The sequence below is a fragment of the Panicum virgatum genome, chromosome 6N (assembly GCF_016808335.1).
Source record: "Panicum virgatum strain AP13 chromosome 6N, P.virgatum_v5, whole genome shotgun sequence".
Taxonomy (NCBI): Eukaryota; Viridiplantae; Streptophyta; class Magnoliopsida; order Poales; family Poaceae; genus Panicum; species Panicum virgatum.
The window spans coordinates 7,337,096-7,356,886 of record NC_053150.1 but is presented as its reverse complement, the minus strand read 5'-3'; the positions used below and the strand labels follow the sequence as shown (position 1 = coordinate 7,356,886).

General features: G+C 54.1%; 1 protein-coding gene across 2 annotated transcripts; it reads left to right on the top strand.

Annotated features, from left to right (window-relative positions):
- Nucleotides 1–16,052: 16,052 nt before the first annotated feature.
- LOC120677364 lies at nt 16,053–19,387 on the top strand. Of its 2 annotated transcripts, none has more exons than XM_039958517.1 (3): nt 16,053–16,132; nt 16,240–16,403; nt 19,019–19,387. In XM_039958517.1, exons 1-3 carry the CDS (start codon nt 16,089–16,091, stop codon nt 19,069–19,071), a joined length of 261 nt encoding a protein of 86 aa, XP_039814451.1. In that variant the 5' UTR covers nt 16,053–16,088; the 3' UTR covers nt 19,072–19,387. The 2 variants fall into 2 exon arrangements, with proteins under 2 accessions (XP_039814451.1, XP_039814450.1); XM_039958516.1 differs by having other exon boundaries at nt 16,240–16,456.
- Nucleotides 19,388–19,791: the final 404 nt, after the last annotated feature.

The following is a 19,791-nucleotide window of genomic DNA, read 5'->3' as shown; positions in this document are numbered from 1 at the left end:
TTTCCCGACAACCCAGATGATCTCTGGAATATCAAGATGTGCCCCGAGAAGGGGTATCTTTCTCTGGTGAGTTTGGGTTTCAATTCATTGTCGATTTTGTGCTGTTTCTTCCCCACTCCTTGCTCCTGACTTGGACGCGTTTGCAGGGAGTGAGCCACAAGGGCTATATCTCGAAGCCCCCGGTCCCAGAGGATCGCCAAGCCAATTGCCTGCGCGATGAGGCGGCGAAGAGGGAGAAGGATGCAGCGAGGGAGGCCGCCACCAGGAAGAGAGAGAGGAAGGAGAAGCATGCCAAGGAGTGCAAGATTGCACAAGCGGAGGGCGCCCCGCGGCCAGCCACACCCGAGTCCACCGAGGGGGAAGATTCCTCAGATTGTGAGCTCAACTTCTCAGAGTCCAATGATGACGAGGTGGTGACGGGCGTGGGTTCCCCGCCGGCCTATCGAGGTGCTGGCGGCGAGGGCTCGACGGTGATGCTGGGCGAGGCGACGCTCGCGCAGGGATCACTGGCAGAGCCGCCCCCCGCGAGGACAGACCGGAGGTCGCCCACGCCAGTGGTAGAGCAGAGGTCGCCCGCGGCGGCGGCGGGGCGAAGGTCACCCACGTCGGCGGCGAGCAGGAGGGCACCTGCGCCCGTGGCGTCGATGGGTGGTGGAGGGTCCGCGGCAAGCATGGACACGCAGGCCCGGAGGGTGACGCCCCCCGGTCAGTTGTCGGGAGGTGTCAGTGTGCCACAGGCCCGGAGGAGCGGCACGGGCAAGCGCAGCATGAGCGCCCGGTCGGAGTAAGTGATCTCGACTTTGTTCTTTGTTTCCGTTTTTGCTCGACCCTCAAATCCTGCCGACTTCAATGTTTCTTCTCCGATTGCCTGGCTGCAGGTCGACCGCCAAGCATGCGGCCCACCTCGCGCTGACCATGGCCCTCAAGACCGGGACGCACGCGACGCCGTATTCAGCGCCGCGCCCCCCGATCGGAGTGGACCCGGTCCTGGAGGCCCAACTGGCCCGAGCTCAGGGGGGCGGAGGCGACGCCGGTCAGGGCGGTGCTGCGGTGGCCGCCTGGGCCGATGCCGAGGAGGAAACCAGCCGGGGTGGCTTGGAGAGAGCCACCCAGCCGGAGGTCGAAGCCGGCGAGGGCGGAGCGGGCAACGCCGCCCAGCCGGACGTCGGAGTCGGCGGGGGCAAAGCGGGGAATGCCGCCCAGCCGGAGACAGGAGAAGGAGGAACTAGTGGGGGCGCACAGGAGCGCCCCGCCGGTCAGAGAGAGGAGGAGACCCCCACCCCCGAGCCCCTGAGGGCTGGGGTCGAGGGTGCCATGGAAGAGGAGTCGGCGCCAGGGGCGCCATCAGTGGAAGAGACCCGCGCCCCGGAGCCCGCGAGGGCCGGGGATGAGGGTGCCGCTGAGGCGGCGACGCACACGGCGCCGCCGAGCACGACGCTGGTGGTGGAGCTGTCGTCGAGCAGAAATGAGTATGGGGACTCGAGGGATCTCGACCCTACTGCTGCGACCAGCGCCGCCAACCGGATTGCCGAGTTCATGTCAGCCTCCGAGGAGGTACTCGGCGCGGGGACGTCTAAGGGGCCCAGTCATGGGGCAATCGTCCAGTCCGGGGTCCCCTTGGAATTTCTCCGCAACGAGCAGGAGGAGGAAGCGGCCTGGAAGACGCAATACGAGGTCGGCTCTCATATTCAGGGCAACCTCGACCGCGCCTTGCAGCTTCATAGGACGACGGACTTCTAGATTAGCAAGGAAGGCACCTTTCCCCTAGGAATCGCTCGTGTTCGGTCTTGTTTTTGTGTGTTCTACTCACCCTCTTCCACTTGCAGGGTCTGAGGGACATCTCGCGCAACAAGAGCGCCGAGCTGACCCGGTTGCACTCCCAGGTGCGCTGGCTTGGGCAGTACAATGCCAATTTGGTGCTCCGGATGATCGATGCCAACACCCTGGTGACTGGCCTGGGGGCGCACCAGCGTGCGCTAGAAGAGGAGCTAGCGCAGACCGCCGACGAGCACGACGCCCAAAGGGCCGTGGTAGAGCAAAAGGCCCAGGAGGCTGAGGCGCAGACTGCCGAGCTGCGGCGAGCTAGGACGGCGCTCGAGCAGAAGGAGGCCGAGCTCCAGCGCAAGGAGGCCGAGCTCCAAGGCAAGGAGACCGAGCTCCAACGCGAGAAGGCGACCGTCTCCACACTCTACGCGACCATCACGGATAGGGACGTGGCCTTCGGGGAGAAGGAAACGGCAGTGCGTAACACCGAGGCCGCCCTTAAGGAGAAGGAAGACTCCTTGTCCTTGCTCCAGGAAACCGCACGGGTCCAACAAGAAGAGGCGCAAGGGCTAATCATGCGTAAGTGTCCGAGACTTCACTGTTGATCGATTCTGGTTTATCGCAACTTATCTTTGTTCCTTTGTTCAGAGCTGTAGAAGGCGGTGGCGGACGAGACCGCGGCGAAGGAGGCTGCCAACACCGCGTTTACGGCGGCGCAGGACGAGTACGCAGAGCTCGAGCAGACCGACGTGGCTGTGTGCCAGGAGCTCGAGGGGGAGGGTGCTCAGTCTGGTAGCTCGGTGGCTAGCTGCCTGCGATCGCTGGGCAGTCGGGTCGCCGAATATGCCAAGAGCACCTTCCCCCTTGGTGTCCAACAAGCCCTTGCCGTGGCCTCGACGCACTACGACATGGACCTCCCACTGGTGTCGTCGGGGTACGTCATTCCATTCGGCATCGATGCGGACGCCGCGTCGGCTATCATGAACGACTCCGACGCCGCCATCGAGGAGTTCGCCGCCGCTTTGGCCAGGAAGCTCGAAGCCGACATCCCCCCGATAACTGAGTTTGATGCTGTAGAAGATCCGCAAGGGGGGAAAGACAACCTGTAGGAAATCTGGGCCTCGGAGCCCATGTAAATAAGTTAGTACTTTATCTTAATTTGGATTTCTAGATGAAGAAACTTGTTATTGTAAATCGACAGTGTGGTCCATCGAGGCCTTGTGCGTTCGAGCCTTCGGTTTTTCTACTTTATTTCCGTGTTCTCGTATATGCTTTAGATAGGCCTTGGCGAGGGAGGTTTGCGTTCATAAATGGCTTAGGCGTAGGGAGGTGAGTGGGGATGTCATATCCCGGAGGTGTAGGCGGTCCCGCGGCTCGGCCGATCCCGTTCCTTAGTCGTTTATGCCTTGCGTCTACCTTTCTAAGTATATGAGAAACTTAGATACGGAAATTTTTCGAAAAAACATTTGCGTTTTTGGGGACGTTCGGGGGTTCCCCCCGTAGTATCCCCCGAGGGAGGCTTGGCTTTGCCGAGGGTAAAGCCGAGTGTACCTCAGTGTTCGTGCGTACCCGAGCCCCCGAGGATTCGGAAAGTTCCCAAAAAATAAATAAGTAAAGCATACTCTTTACTGCTTCGGGAAATTTCGAATACGAGTACAAGCTATGTACCAAGAGCTTGAAATTCTAAGGATAGAAGCGATGTAGCTGCTGTATGTTCTAAGCGTTAGTGAAGACTTCACCGTTTTCGTTCGCCAGCTTGTACGTGCTGGGCTTAAGCACCTCAGCGATGATGTACGGGCCTTCCCACGGCGGTGAGAGCTTATGGCGTCCCCTGCTGTCTTGTCGAAGCCTTAGCACCAAGTCCCCTTTGTTGAGGTCTCGACGCCAAACTCTCTGCACTTGATACCTTCGCTGGGATTGCTGGTAACGTGCGGAGTGTAGGAGCGCCACATCTTGAGCCTCGTCCACTTGGTCCAATGAGTCCTCGCGGGCTTACTGGTTCTACTGCTCCTGATAAGCCTTGAGCCTCGGCGATCCGTATTCCAAGTCTGTGGGGAGGATGGCCTCGGCACTGTAGACGAGGAAGAATGGGGTAAAGCCCGTGGCTCTGCTTGGGGTCGTCCTCAGGCTCCAGATAACCAAGGGTAGCTCTACGAGCCACTTTCGGCCAAACTTGTTCAGCTTGTTGAAGATCCTTGGCTTCAGGCCTTGCAGGATCATGCCGTTGGCACGCTCGACCTGGCCATTCGTTTGCGGGTGTGCCACAGCTGACCAATCCACGCGTATGTGGTAGTTATCACAGAATGCCAAGAATTTCTTGCCCGTGAACTTGGTGCCGTTGTCAGTGATGATCGAATTTGGGACCCCGAACCTGAAGACAATGTCAGTGAAGAACAAAACGGCTTGCTCAGATTTGATCTTGCCGATGGGTCGAGCCTCGATCCACTTGGAGAACTTGTCAATCGCCACCAACAAATGGGTGAAGCCCCCGAGCGCCTTCTGCAGTGGGCCAACGAGGTCCAGTCCACACATGACAAACATCCATGTGATGTGAATTGTTTGCAGAGCGTGAGCCGGGAGGTGCGTCTTTCGAGCGTAGAACTGGCAACCCTCACAGGTCCGCACAACGTCAGTGGCATCGATGACCGCGGTGGGCCAGTAAAAGGCTTGTCGAAATGCGTTGCCCATGAGGGTGCGCGGCGCAGCGTGACGCCCGCAGATGCCGACGTGGATGTCTCGGAGGTGGGGCCTCGTTGATCTCCATTGCTTCAGCCTCGTCCATTGAGGAGGTCTCGATGTCTGTGTTCATGGCCTCGGGCTCCTCTGTCGAGGGGTCCTTGGCCGATGGCCCGACATCCGCAGCCCCCGAGGGTTTGGGTGCTGCTACGATGGCTTCCGCAGCATTCCTGAAATCAACGGATGGCTTGGCGACGTCGCGGGCGAAGATGTTTTGGGGAACGGCAGTTCGCCCGGATGCGATTTTGGCCAGTTCGTCCGCTTCCTCGTTGTACTTGCGCGCGATGTGGTTAAGCTCGAGCCCGTCAAACTTGTCCTCGAGGCGACGCACTGCGTTGCAGTATGCCTCCATCTTCTCGTTGTGGCAGCTTGCCTCCTTCATCACCTGGTCGATGATGAGCTGGAAGTCTCCCCGGACGTCGAGGCACCTGATGCCGAGCTCGATGGCGATGCGGAGGCTGCTGAGGAGGGCCTCGTACTCTGCCATATTGTTGGACGCCGGGAAGTGCAAACGCACCACGTAGTGCATGTGCTCTCCGAGGGGTGAGACAAAAAGCAGGCCCGCGCCTGCACCGGTCTTCATCACCGACCCGTCGAAGTACATGAGCCAGCATTCCGCTTGAATCTGGGGTGGGGACAGCTGAGTGTTGGTCCACTCGGCTATGAAATCTGCCAAGATCTGGGATTTCACCGCCTTGCGAGGGGCATAGGTGAGAGTCTCTCCCATCAGCTCCACCGACCACTTGGCTATCCTACACGTGACCTCCCGGTCGTGGACTATCTCCCCGAGGGGGAAAGACGAGACCACAGTGACGGGGTGGGCCTCGAAGTAGTGGCGCAGCTTGCGCCGAGCCAGGATCACTGCGTAGAGCAGCTTCTGGATCTGTGGATACCGTGTCTTGGTTTCGGATAGCACTTCACTGATGAAGTACACCGGCCTCTGGACAGGCAGAGCATGCCCCTCCTCTTGTCGTTCCACAACAATGGCGGCGCTGACGACCTGAGTCGTGGCTACCACGTATAGGTAGAGGGGATCGCCGTCCATTGGTGGCGTTAGGATTGGAGCGCTGGTGAGCGGTGCCTTAAGTTTGTCAAGGGCCTCCTGGGCCTCGGGGGTCCACGAAAACCGTTCAGATTTCCTCAAGAGCCGATACAGAGGCAAGCCTTTTTCACCGAGGTGTGAGATTAATCGGCTGAGGGCTGCTAGGCAGCCCATGACCTTCTACACCCCATTTAGGTCTCGAATTAGTCCCATCCGAGTGTTGGCAGAGACTTTCTCAGGGTTGGGCTCGATGCCCCGCTGAGAGACGATGAAGCCCAAGAGCATGCCTCGAGGGACTCTAAAAACGCACTTCTCGGGATTGAGTTTCACCCCCTTAGCCCTAAGGCAATCAAATGCGATCCTGAGGTCGGTTACCAAGTCGTCCGCCTTCCTGGATTTCACAATGATGTCGTCGACATATGCTTCTACGGTGTGCCCTATATGATCTCAAAACACATGGAGCATACATCGCTGGTACGTAGCTCCAGCATTTCTTAGGCCAAAGGGCATCATGACGTAGCAGTACATGCCGAAAGGGGTAATAAAAGAAGTCGCAAGCTGGTCGGACTCTTTCATTTTGATTTGGTGGTAACCGGAGAACGCATCAAGAAAAGACAAAAGTTCGCATCCCATAGTTGAGTCAACAATTTGTTCAATTCGTGGCAAAGGAAAGAGAACTTTAGGACATGCTTTATTTAAACTAGTATAATCTACACACATCCTCCATTTCCCACTCTTTTTCTTAACTAAGACAGGGTTAGCAAGCCACTTGGGATGGAATACCTCCTTGATGAATCCGGCCTCCAAAAGCTTGTGCACCTCCTCGCCGTTCGCGTGCCGCTTGAGCTTGTCAAAGCACCACAGGCGTTGCTTGACTAGCTTGGAGTTCGGCAGGATATCAAGGGAGTGCTCGGCGACCTCCCTCGGGATGCCAGGCATGTCCGAGGGGCTCCACGCAAAGATGTCGGCATTGGTGCGGAGAAAGTCGACGAGCACCACTTCCTATTTGCTGTCGAGGGTCGCGCTGATCTTCAGCGCCTTGTCGTCGGGGGTCTCTGGGTTGAGGGGAACATCCTTGGTGCCTTCGGCCGGCTCGAAGTTGCCCGTGTGCTGCTGCTTGGAGTCCATGGCTTCGTCGAGTGCCAGAGCCTCGGTGTGCTCGACGCACTCGACGTCGCACTCGTAGGCGTGCTGGAACGAGGAGCCGATGGTGATGACACCCTTCGGGCTCGGCATCTTCATCTTGAGGTAGGTGTAGTTGGGGATCGCCATGAACTTGGCGTAGCAGGGACGCCCAAGAATGGCGTGGTAGGCTCCCCGGAACCCTACCACCTCGAAGGTGAGCACTTCCTTGTGGAAGTTAGCCGACGTGCTGAAGTAGACGAGTAGGTTGATCTGGCCTAGTGGTTGGACTCGCTTTCCCGGCGCAATGCCGTGGAACGGCGACTTGCTGGGGCGGAGCTTGTCCAAGCCGATCCCCATGAGCTCCAAGTGTGGGCGTACATGATGTTGAAGCTGCTGCCTCCGTCCATGAGCACCTTGGAGAAGCGGGTGTTGCCGATGATAGGGTCCACAACGAGTGGGTACTGTCCAGGGTTCGGAACGTAGTCGGGGTGGTCCTCGCGGCCGAAGGAGATGGTGTCCTCCGACCAATCGAGGTAGGATGGCATGGCCTTGGTGATGGAGAAAACTTCCCGGCGCTCACGCTTGCGCTGTCGGGAGATCATGTTCGCCGTCGGCCCTCCAAAGTGAAGAAGGCGTTCTCCACCAAGGGGAACCCGCCATCTCCATCCTTGTTGCCAGCATCCTTCTTCTTGTCCTCGTCGCGATTCGCGACGCGGTTGTAGTACTTGTGGAGCATCTCGCATTGTTCGAGGGTGTGGTTGACCGAGCCTTTGTGATAAGGGCACGGCTTCTAGAGCATGTCGTCGAACAGGCCGCCACCGCCACGAGGGGGGCCTCGAGGACCTTTGCGGTTCGGGGCTGCGACGAAGGCCTCGTCGGAGACCTCCGCCTACCCCTGTCCGTGCTGGTTCGATGGGGCCGGCTTCTTTCCTTTCTTCCCCCGCTTTTGTTTCTTGGCGGGGGCTTTGGTCCTGCTGCTGATGCCCTCTGCAGGCGCATCGTCCTTGCGCTTGCTTGCCTTGTTGTCGAAGATAGCACCAACTGCCTCCTCGCGGGCGGCGTAATTGGTGGCGGCATCGAACAACTCGTTGGTGCTGACGGGGCGGCTTCGCGCAAGCTCATGCACGAGATTCCTGCACGTCGTGCCTTCGAGGAAGGCGTTGATGACTTTGATGTTTGTGACGCAGGGACTCGTTGGGCTTCTGCCGACACCCCTTGAGATCCCAGGAGCTTCCAGGGTGCACGTAAGTGCCCTGGAAGTTGCCCACGAAGATCTTGACTAGGTCGTCCCAGTCGTAGATCTGATCCGCGGGCAAGTGCTCGAGCCACGTTCGTGTGGCGTCAACAAGGTGAAGAGGAAGGTTGCGGATGATCACGGCGTCATCCGTTGCGCCGCCCAGCTGGCATGCTAGGCGGTAGTCGTTGAGCCAGACCGCGGGGTCCGTCTCTCCTGAGCACATGACGAGGGTGGTGGGTTGTCAAAAGCGTGGGGGGAAGGGGCGGTGCGAATCTCCCGGCTGAACACATGGGTTCCCGGAGGCTCCGGTGTCACTCACCTATCGTGCTCAGGGTCGAAGCGGCCTCCCCGTCGAGGGGTGTACTTCCTCCCATTGACGATGTAGCGGGCGTCATCGTCATCGGCGTGCCCGCGCGTGTCGTGGAGGCACTCCTTCACAGGAGTCCTCTTGATGCGGTCGTGCACTGAGGGTCTTCTCGCGTCGTCGGTGGCGGCCGCCTTGCCCTTTCCTCCCGGAGGAGTGTGCACCGAGGCCTCGTGGTCCTGGTGCGCCTCTCCTCCGGGCTTTGAAACTGCCGAGCGCATGCGAGACGCAGAGCCCTCAGCCTGCTGCACCGCAACCTGCTCGATGAGCACCTTTGCCTCATTGCGCAGGTTGTGTCCCTCGGTCGTAGAGGGCTCTGGCATGGCTTGGAGTAGGTATGCCGCAGCGACAAGCTTTTGGCTGGCCCTTTGCAGTTCCAGCGGTTTGTCGACGTTGTCGTGTCTGGTGATGCTCCTCCTCGACCCTTTTCTCGAGCTCGGTGAGTTGCGCCAGCTGCGCCCGCCACGCCGCCGAGATTGACTTGGAGGGGGTGCCACCACTTGGTTTGCTGGTGGGGGCTCCCCGTGGTTCCCGTCATCGCCCGATGCCTCCCCGACGTCCCCGTCCACCAGCTCCGCCATGAAGCACTCTCGAGTGGGATCGTAATCCCCCTCGCTAGAATCCTCGAAGCAGGTGACGCAGTACGCCGCTGCGAGCTGGAATGAGTGGAAGGCGTCGGGGTCACGGACCCCGGAGTAGTCCCACTCCGAGGTCGTGAAGTTGTCCATGAAGAAGTTGATGTAGTCAGCGATCGAGCCCGCCGTTTCGGGGTAGGAGTCATCAGGAGATGACGCTATGAGGTTGTGGATCGCGAAGAGGTGGTGACCCGATAGCTCCTCATACGCACTCATGTTGGTGCTGACTGACGAGGCGTAGGTTGCGGCAACGGAGCGCGTCCCGAAGGGAAAGGGCGACAACGCAGTCGCACCCTCCCTGGGAGGCTCTGGGGCTGTTCTTGGTGGCGGTGCCGGCGCGGATGGCGCCGGAAAACGTGATGACGAAGCAGCGACACCGTTAGCCGCGACGCTGGGCTCTGACACGCCATCCTCGACCCACGTGGGGGAGCTGAGGTGTGCCGCCCTGCGCCGCTCCATGCGTGCTAGTCGTGCGCACTGGCCCGAGCGCCTCCTGCGCTAGGGTGGTGTAGCCGGAGTGCCGGTGTTGGCCCCGGCCGGGAGCAGCTCCATATCGTAACCATTGTCGGTCGCGACGAAGTCGAGGCTCCCGAACCGAAGCACTGTGCCCGCCGGGAGTGGGCGTGGTGTGTCTGCCATCTAGGAAACAAGGGAGAGGGAGAGAGAGCGAAGACAAAAGTCACGCAGCGCCCCCTACCTGGTGCGCCAACTGTTGGTGTCATGACCCGGCGATCCGGCACCAACTAGTAAAGTGTTGCGTGATCTCTCTTTCGGGATGGTTGATGCAAGAGGTAACACAGGAACACACGGATTTATCCTGGTTCCGGCCACGGGGCCGTACGTCCATCAAAGGGTGTGCGAGTGCACTGTACTATCTTGCATCGGTGGTGCCTGTAGTAGGGGGTACAAGCGAGGCGAGTGAGGGAGGGAAGCTCCCAAGTCTTTGCTAGAGGAGAAGTTGATTGAGGCAAGTGCCAATATCGGGACTCAGGAGAGCGTGTGTGCTCTGTGTATTGTGCTGAGTGTGGGGATGATGTGTGCCCGCGGAGAAGACAGAGACCGCCTCCCCTTTTATAGACACAAGGAGAGGCGGTGTACATGTACGAGAGGGGGTTTAGAAGTCATCGTCTTCCCCGAATCGGGGGCGTGCAGTGGCGGGTTACTGTAGGAAGTACACTGTGCCATACTGGAGAGTGAGGTGCTGGGCGTGGCGGTCATCCTGGGCGTCGTCCTTGGTCTTGCAGAGATCGTGCTGGCGTCCTGGCAGCTCCAGCAGGTGGCGTGGTGGTTGCTGTAGAGGGTACCGTCTCCTGCGCTCGACGTGGCGTTGTTTCGGGGGTCCTGCAGGCAGGGGTCTTGATCGGGTCAAGGCCTGGGCCGCGCCCGAGGGTCGTGCCCGGGTTCGAGGGTTCCGTGGAGGGGAAAGTACAAGGAGTTGGCAGCACAGTGGCTGGTACAGCGCCGAGCACGTCGCGCACAATGTCGTAGGTTCCCACAGTGGCGCCACAACGCCGAGGATGGCTGTGCAGCGACCGGAGTTGGCGGATAAGACCCCGGTCACAGCCACTGTGCGGAGTGTTGGCCTGACGCCGTCTGACCTGGGTGCCGCGGCGGAGTTATTAGCATTTAATGCCTCCGTACGGCGAGCCGGTGAACGGATGGCCATTTGTCCTTTCCATCGAGGGGTGGCCTCGAGCGAGGCGGGGTCGATCCGCTTGCTCGAGGGTAGGCTCGCTACCCTCGAGCGAGGCGGAGACGTGGGGCACTGTCAAAGGTCTCGGCGGGGAGCCCTCGAGCGAGGCGGAGACTGCCCCGCAGGTCCGAGGGGGCTCGGATGGGCCGCATTGTGTTCTTGGGCCATGGATTGGGCTTCTTTGAGTCCTTTCCTTTCCTTTGGATCGAAGGGAGGCTGTAGGCCTTCGTGGGCCCGGTCGCCTAACATGTGTTTGTGTTTTTAGGGCGATTTAGTCTCCTGGTTAGAGTGCCCCTAATCATGGTACCCGACACTTTGAAACTTTTTGATAGGATCACTTGATCTTTTGCTTATTGGCCCTTATGATATAATGATTTGGATGGCATGCTTGATCCTAATTCAAAGACATGGAGAAATTTTATTTCAAAAATAAAATAAGGGCAACTCTAGTGCTCAACCTTACCAAAACCCTATCAAGAGCCATGTATATTTGAGGAAAGTACAATTTGAACGCACATAGCTATCTTTTACATTTTTGAGCTCGTTTTTAGGTGGAATGGAACAGGGAACATCCGAACATAATTTTTTTAGGTTGCTGGTATGGATTTGTCAAGGAACCGACTGGAATGCAATAGGACCAGGAATGAGTGGATGAATTAGGTTTCAATGGATCCTGCCCGGGAACCATTTAGGGGCAGGAATGAAACCTGAACAACCAAACGAGACCTAAGAGTACTCAACGTGACATGAAGATAGGAACGTTAGCAATCGGCAAGTCATGGGTCATGGCCATGGTGCCTGATTAGTAATCACGCCTCAGCGGGAGTGTCAAAGGCGAGTCATTTTGATATGACCGTGTTCATCTCGGGTCGTCCTGCTCGCTCGAGGTCTCAAGGGCTCATGGCGTTCATCCAAGACTTCTGTCCCTCATTCCAGCGCCTTGGCTCCAATCTACCATGGGATTTGGTACTTAGAATTGAAATGACGTGCAGTGTGCTAATTAACTAACTACTGATTAGGGACCGGACAACGGCTAATTAACTACTAATTAGGGAGGCTAATTAACTAACTACTTATTAGGCACCGGATAGTGGCTAGTTAACTACTTATTAGGCCAATCTCAATGGGAGTTTCATGGCACATTTATCTAGACTGAGAACTAGATAAGTGTGCCATAGGAGTTTCATGGGGATGAAACTCTTCTCACATACGATGAAACTCCTCCTTATCTCTCCTCATAAATACCTTGCCAAATCAGCAAAATTGGTGATGTGGCATAGAAATTAATGTTTATGAAACTCTCCATAAAAGCCTATTAAAACTGGCCTTAGTGGATTTGAGGGTTGTTGGCAGTCGATTACAATGATTTTCACCGCCAAAATTTCACCGGTGTGCCTTGTGCAAAGTGACCAAGGATAAGCGAATGATGAAATGAAATTCACGCCCGTTGCTCCACGGTTATTACATCCTTGACTGCCACAATTAAGTGACCCATTGGGGAGGCCTGCTGTAGAGCACTCAGCAATGACAAATGAAATTAGCAATTGTCAGTTGGTCATACGTCGCAGGTTCTCCATCCTTGAAGGATTATTCACGGGTTGCTAGGGATCGCAGGTGCGACTGCAAGCAGAAGGCTCACAGAAGGTCCACCTGCATCTCGCTACTGCCACCGCGCGCCGTCGTCCCATCTCTGGTGGCTCCCGCCACCAGATCTGCTGCCAAGCAACCGCCTCGAACAGCTTCTTGCGCTTCCCGCCTGGTGCCTGGCGCACTAGTTGTCTTCACGACCATCGGCAGCTAGCAGCTTCCACCATCTCACCACGCCGTGCCCTCAACTCGGCGCCCGGCTTTTTTACCATCCTATCCCCCCAGCGGGCCGGGGAAATCTATTTGTCGCGCGAGCTGCTGGCGCGTGAGCTGTCGCAGAAGGGGGCGGCGTTCACTGTAGGTAGGCCCGCGCAGCACTGTACTTCTTCTTCCTCTCGGTCTCGCGAGGGTGATGGCCGCGGGGTTAGGGGAGGGGGTGACCGGGGTCCGGGGTGGCCGGCGGCGAGGTCGCCGGCGGCCGGGGTGGTGGCGGGCGGCGGCGGACTTTAGGTTCCAGGTTGTCGGGGCTCCAATGGCCACCGGACCTAGAGGAAGGGTTCGGGGGCAGCGGTGTCGGCGGGTTGGCCGGCGGAGGGCGAGGCTGGACCCCCGGTAGGCGGTGCCGGCGGCGGGGGCGAGAAGAAGGCGGCGCGACGGCGGCTGGACAGCGCGACGGCGAGCTCAGTTGGCGTTGGCGGCGGTGGAGGGCGGAGGCGGAGGCGGCGGGGGCGCCACCGGAGCCGGGGAGGCGGGTACGGCGGGGGAGCGGGTCGCGGGGTGAACAGCGGTGACTACGATTGAATCGCAAGAGAAGGCGACGAATAGACGCCCCAGCGAGTCTATCTACAGCGAGTGCGGCCTCTTCTGTTACGGGTCGCCTCGCACTCGCGCGCACCTGCTAGTACCTGTGGATTATTCGGCGCCAATGGCATCCACGCCAATTTCAAATCCGGAGCTGCAAACGGGCCGGGGATAATATATGGTTGGGCCCTGTGCATTGACCGATTCAAACGCCTAGGCCTCGGTCCATTGCCTTTTGAAAGCTGGCATGGCTGTTGTTTCCCTCTTGACCGCACAAAGGCATGGGCTTTCGCCGGGCCGTGGTGGATGAGCGAATCCCCCACGGAGCAGATTGATTGTGCAACTACAAAATCAAATTGTGCCTTATATGTTGGAAGCAAATGTAAAAAAAAAGAAAATAAAGTGGGAATGAAAATTTTAGCCTCTACGAACTAGGAAAAAAACTTCACTACTCTGGTATGCTCAATACCACCACATCAGTGGTGCCCACCACTTGAAGGAAATTCTCTCAACATTTACGTACTAATTTTTTTTGGAACACGGTATATACACGCAGACAATCAATATACGCACACATGCTCACTCTTATAAACACACGTACGTACCCTATTCATATGAGCACCCTCGAGAGACTGAGTCAATAGATGTTTAAGATTGATAAAGTCATTATAGGCACATTGATGTCCACAAACACAGTTACCTATCACTGAAATAATAGCACCAGTTGAATCATAAAATAAATTTAGAAAAATATAAGCACTCATACAGCGACAATCTTAACAGCGGAACCACTGCTGCACCAAATCGGTTGACATCTATAATTTATTGATTGATTTTGCTTATGTCGGTAGTGGATTTGGAAAAGGAAATAGCGGCGACTCAACACTACTTAGATTCTTGATTATTGGCCGGAGGAGGTTCGAGTGTCAAATCCGAGTTATGCTTAAGCCAATCTTAATAGGTGGTTTTATTTTATTGTTTCCAAGATAGCCACACTAACAAAACACAAATAAACCATAGATGAAACTCACTTCATAATGGATTGTTTCACATTTGCTATTTCATAGGACCTCATCACATTTAATTCTAAAATTCATCAAGAGTTGGTAACCATGTGATGGGGTAAAAGTAAACGGTACCCTCTAATCGCTCGTCAATACTAAAGCCCCGGGAAGTTTAGACCGACGCGGCACAACAAAGAGCTAGCCTAAGACCTGGCGGCCTGAGTCAGCTTTGGCCCACTACGATGCGGCTCAATTCGAGACAAAGCAGTCCGTCGATAGCAGTCTCCACCTCGTCCGACCCCCCGTGGGAGGGCTTCGTTCCACCCGACCCCCGCAGGAGGGCTCCGCCTCGCCCGACCCTTGCGGGGCGGGTGCGCACCGCCACGTGGCGGCCTACCTACTCTATAGTACGGAGGCCACCATCGGTCAAAACGGGATCCACATGGGTAGACGTGACCGATCGCCCATGCCTCGGTACAAAACGAGATAGGACACGGATACGACAGGGCCTCATTGATAAGATAGTGTACAACCACTTCCCCCGGAAGTCAGCACCAATGATAGGAGGACCGTCCGGACGGAGGTCAGGACCGGACGGCTATGCCCTGCGAACAGCAACATCATCAACGGGGCGTCATCCACAGTGCACCATGTCATTTCCCGTCCGCCACGATCGCTACAGGGTGGGGAATGGGAGAAAAATGATCGCCATCGCCATCAGCAAGGACTGCGGGTCCCGCCACGATTGACAGTTGAGGAAGAGTGAGTTGGATTACATCCGACCCTGCTGCTTTCTCCTTTTTATCCTTACTCCATTTTTGTATCCGACCCTTCTTTTTCCAAGACTATAAAGGAGAAGAGGGGTACCCCTTATGGGGGGGATTGAACCTTCACACACACTCGCAACCAGAGACTTAGAGGCCTGTTCCCTCTCTCGCTCGTTTGTAACCCCTATTATGAACTGAGTGCAAGAGCGCAAGAGATCTAACTGGACGTAGGGACATTCTGCCCGAACTAATATAAATCTTGTGTCACATACTTGCATTACTATCCGAACCAGTGACGCGCATGCAAATTTACTAGTTGGTGATACATAACACCGACACCATGCATAAATTATTTCATCTAGATGAAACACATTTCATCTTTCTCCTCATTATTCTAATACAATACAACCGTATCTAAAATAGTGACATGTCATCCTATATTAATTTGCATGAAACTTTCGTGAAACCTCCATTAGAAATGGCCTTATATCATATATGCCTATATGCTCTTAGGTAGCAACTTGTGTGCCTTGTTTTTTGTGCACCTTGCGTACTCAAAAGTTAGAGAAAGTTGACAAAAAAAAAAGGTTTGCTGAGCTGCCCACGAGGACATGACGAGCACGATTCGCTCGTTCGAATTCACAAGGCCAAGCGCCCCACCCCCACCCCAGCGGCGGCACATGATGAACGGGTAATTTTGCTCCTGGACACTCTACAATGTCGATTTTTGCCACAGGATATTACTTAATTTTGCCTTTGCTGCTGGACACCTTTTAAGTGTGCATCTTTGCCACTGGACACCGCAGTGATTATAATATTCATTTTAAGAAAAATAGAGGGAGAAAAGTTTCTAAATACCCAAATTACCCCCTTATCCATAACCCTAACCTGTTGAAACCCGCTCGACCTCAGGGGGCGCCGCCACCCGATCCCCAGGGCGCCGCCACCGATCTCAACCCCCCCCCCCCCCCGCGCTCGGCGCACGGCCAGCAGCAGCCTCCGGCGCCGCGACCCAATCCCCAGCGGGCGCCGCCACCGGTCCCCACCCCCCCCCCCCCCACGCGCGCGCTCGGAGACGTGGCCCCCAGGGGGCGCCGCCACCGGTCCCCATCCCCCCTCCCGCGCGCGCGGTCGGCGACGTGGCCCGCAGGGGGCGCCGCGACCGGTCCCCACCCCCGCCCCCTCCTGCGCGCGTGGTCGGCGATGTGGCCCGCAGGGGGCGCCGCCACCGGTCCCCACCCCGCGCTCGATCTGATCCATCCGCCCGGCTTTCGATCTGCACCATCAGGACCCGGCCACCTTCGTTCTCTCGCCATGAACTGAGCAAATCGTCATGGATTTACCCAAGAAACTCGATCTTTCATGGATTCCTGCAGGGTATGTCTTCAATCGACCAGGCATTTGCATTTTATGATTTAGGTTTAGGGATGAATGGTTATGGGTTAATTTAATTATTTGTTTAATTTGCATTTACGAATGCGTAGGATGGATCGTAGCTCGGCTTGTCGAGTTGTGATTCAGGTTCCTGCGTATGTGGAGCAACCTGTTGAAGAGTACCATGTCACTAGCAAAAACAGCATTATTGTAGACAAGGACACTACAAATTGGATTGATTTCTCGGCTGAGCTAGATGCAATGGTCAAGCATGGTGAGCAGCAGGAGTTGCATGTATCATTCTTGGACAAAACTTGCAATGAATATGTGCGGATTGCTTCTGATGCTGCACTGCTTGAGGCATTTTCTCAGTACTGGGACATAAGGAGGCTACCATTACAAGTGATAGTTCATGACCTTGAACCTCTTGAAGAGGTTCTTCCTTCTACTAACTAGAGACTACTCTAGTTATTGCATGTGTCGAGCCATCTTCCGCTCCTACTCATAAAGAACTAGACCTAAACAAGCCAGCATCTTGGGGAGAGGAAGATGAAATTGAGTATGTTGGGGTGGATGATGAGAAGGAGAAGTATAAGGATTTTAAATTAGACGATGATGTTATGATAGACCCAAATTATATTCCTAATTCTGATGGGGAAGATAGCGATGATGAGTTGAGTGTTGATGATGACAAGGGATGTGAAATGCATGTGCATGTCACTGATGTAGAAAATCCTAAGATAGAAGTTGGGGTTACATTTGAAGATGGGTTATGTTTTAAGAAATGCATTAGACAATATGCAGTCCTTAATGAAGTTGAACTTGCAGTGCCATATAGTGAGGCTGATAGGTACAGAGCCTATTGCAAATCAAAGAAATGCAAGTGGAGAATTCATGCTTCTAGGTTGCATGATGGGAAGACATGGATGGTATGTCATTTGAAGTCATCTATCTTGCTGTCCCATTTTTCTTTTTGTACCAGTTTTAGTATTGTACTAACTTTCTCTTTTTTTTCTTGTTGTACAGATTAAGAAGATGCCCCACAAGCACACTTGTCCAAGCACTAGCAAATTGGAGCAGAATTGCATGGCAACCAGTGCATGGGTAAGGGACAGGGTGACTGAAAAATTGAAGAAAGACTCTACGATTGGGGCTGCAGCCTTGAAAAGGTGGTTGGAAGAGAAGTACTGCATTAAGTTGTCTTATTATGTTGTGTGGGATGGCAAGGAGAAGGCTCTGGATGACATACTTAGCAGCTGGGAGGATAGTTTTGACCATGCTTTTTCCTTTAAGGCAGAATTAGAGAGCAAGTGTCCTGGTAGTGTTGTGGAGGTGGAGTATGAGGAAATTAATGGGAATCATAGATTTACCAGGATTTTTGTTGCTTTGAAGCCTTGCATAGATGGATTTCTAAATGGTTGCAGACCATACCTAGGCGTTGACTCTACAGCTCTTACAGGTAAATGGAAGGGTCAATTAGCAGCTGCAATTGGGATAGATGGGCACAATTTGATGTTCCCTGTAGCTTATAGTGTATTTGGAAGTGAGACACTTGAAAATTGGGAGTTGTTCATGAAAATGCTGCACAAAGCCATTGGTTCACCCATAGGACTTGTCTTGTCTACAGATGCTGGGAAGGGGATAGACAAAGCAGTCACAGATGTTTGGGATAGGCATTTGTGGCCTGCATCAAGGGTGTACAGAGCTGAGCTTTTTGAAGCACACTACAACACCATGAAGGAAGCATGTCCAGAGTCAATGAAATGGATTGAGGAAAATCACAAGCACTTTTGGGCAAGAAGTATGTTCTCTACCCATAGCAATGTCGACTATGTTACAAACAACATTGCAGAGGCATTCAACAATTGGATTAGAGATGAGAAATCACTTCCTGTCATTGATCTTATGGATAGGATTAGGCAGATCATAATGGAGAGATATTTCACAAGGGCAAGAATTGCTGAAAAGTTAACAGGAAAGATCCTTAAGACTGTTGTCAAAGAAATGAATGACAAGAGTAGGAATTTGAATTACAAGCTACACAAAAGTCATCCATTTATTGGTGAAGTGAGTGGAGTTGACAAAGATCTAAAAGTTTGGAGGCACATTGTCGATCTGAAAGCTCATGAATGCTCCTGTCGGAAATGGCAGATGAGAGGCATACCTTGCTCACATGCTATCAGCTACATTTGTTCTCGGAGAGAGTTAGACCTAGAGGATTTTGTAAGCCCATATTATTCAGTTCAGATGTTTAAGGTAGCTTATGCTACTTGGGTGCCAGGATTGCCTGACAAGAGCCTTTGGAAGAAGATGAACATGGGATTCAAATTGCTGCCTCCCATACTAAAGAGAGTTGCTGGTAGGCCAAGGACTAGGAGGTATAAAGGTGTCGAAGAAGGTGGTTCAACCAAAAGGAGGGCTAGGTGCAAAAGATGTCAAGGGTTTGGAAACTTGCAAAAAACTTGCACTGAGCCTATACCTGACCCAGATGCTCCTCCTCCTGCACCACCCAAGCCAAAGCGTGAAAGGAAGAAGCCAAAGAAGGTCCATGTCACTACAGCCCCTGAAGCATCTAAAGATGCCCCTGCTGCACCTACAGCACCTGAAGCATCTAAAGATGCCCCAGCTGCACCTACCAAGTTAAGGAAGAAAATTAAAAAAGTGCATGTTGCCACTGAAGTATCTAAAGATGCACCTGCACCTACCAAGTCAAGGAAAAAAACTAAAAAAGTGCTTGCTGCATCTGAAATATCTAAAGCTGTCCCTGCTGCATCTAATGCTCCTGAAGCATCTATGTGAGTGTTGTTCTTTAATGGAATTATTGTTCTTTTATTTCATGATATTATTGGTGTTGTTTTATGAAATTATAACACATGCAATTTTTTTCAGAAAAACACCCCAACATCAAGTACCTTCACTGGACCATCAAGAAATGGGCTTGACAACTAGCTCTGGAAGTCCTCTTACAAGGGCGAGGAAGGCACTCCTACTAGCCACAAACCATCAAGAAATGGGCTTGACAACTAGCCCTGGATCTCCTCTAACTAGGGCGAAGAAGGCACTGCTGTTGGGCAAACAAAATTGAAGTGCATGTGCTGTTTACTTTTTCCTTTTGATTATGGCTGAACTTGTATGGCTCAACTTGTATGGCTTATCATGTATGGCTTTAGAGCCTTATTATGGCTGCTAGCATGCATGGACTTTTAGCCTTGCAATGCCTCCTAAATGTATCAATATTAGCCCTTTAATGGCTCTGAACATGTATGAATTATGAAACTATGAATGGCTATCAACGTCTAAGATTTGTATCTTTTATGAAATATGAATGTGAGCATTTTAGGCATGTTTAATCATTATTTTATTATATCTTGTAGGAAAGATGCATACTTGAAAGAGTGACCTGTGGAAAAAGCCAATATTGTAGAGTGTCTAGGAGCAAAATTACCTTCGCTTGTGCGCAGCCTAACATTGCAAGGGTATTTTGGTCAGATTACTTATTTTCTCTATCCTTTCAACCAGGAAATGAATATTATAATCACTGCGGTGTCTAGTGGCAAAGATGCACACTTAAAAGGTGTCCAGCAGCAAAGGCAAGATTGAGTAATGTCCTGTGGCAAAAATCGACATTGTAGAGTGTCCAGGAGCAAAATTTCCCCATGATG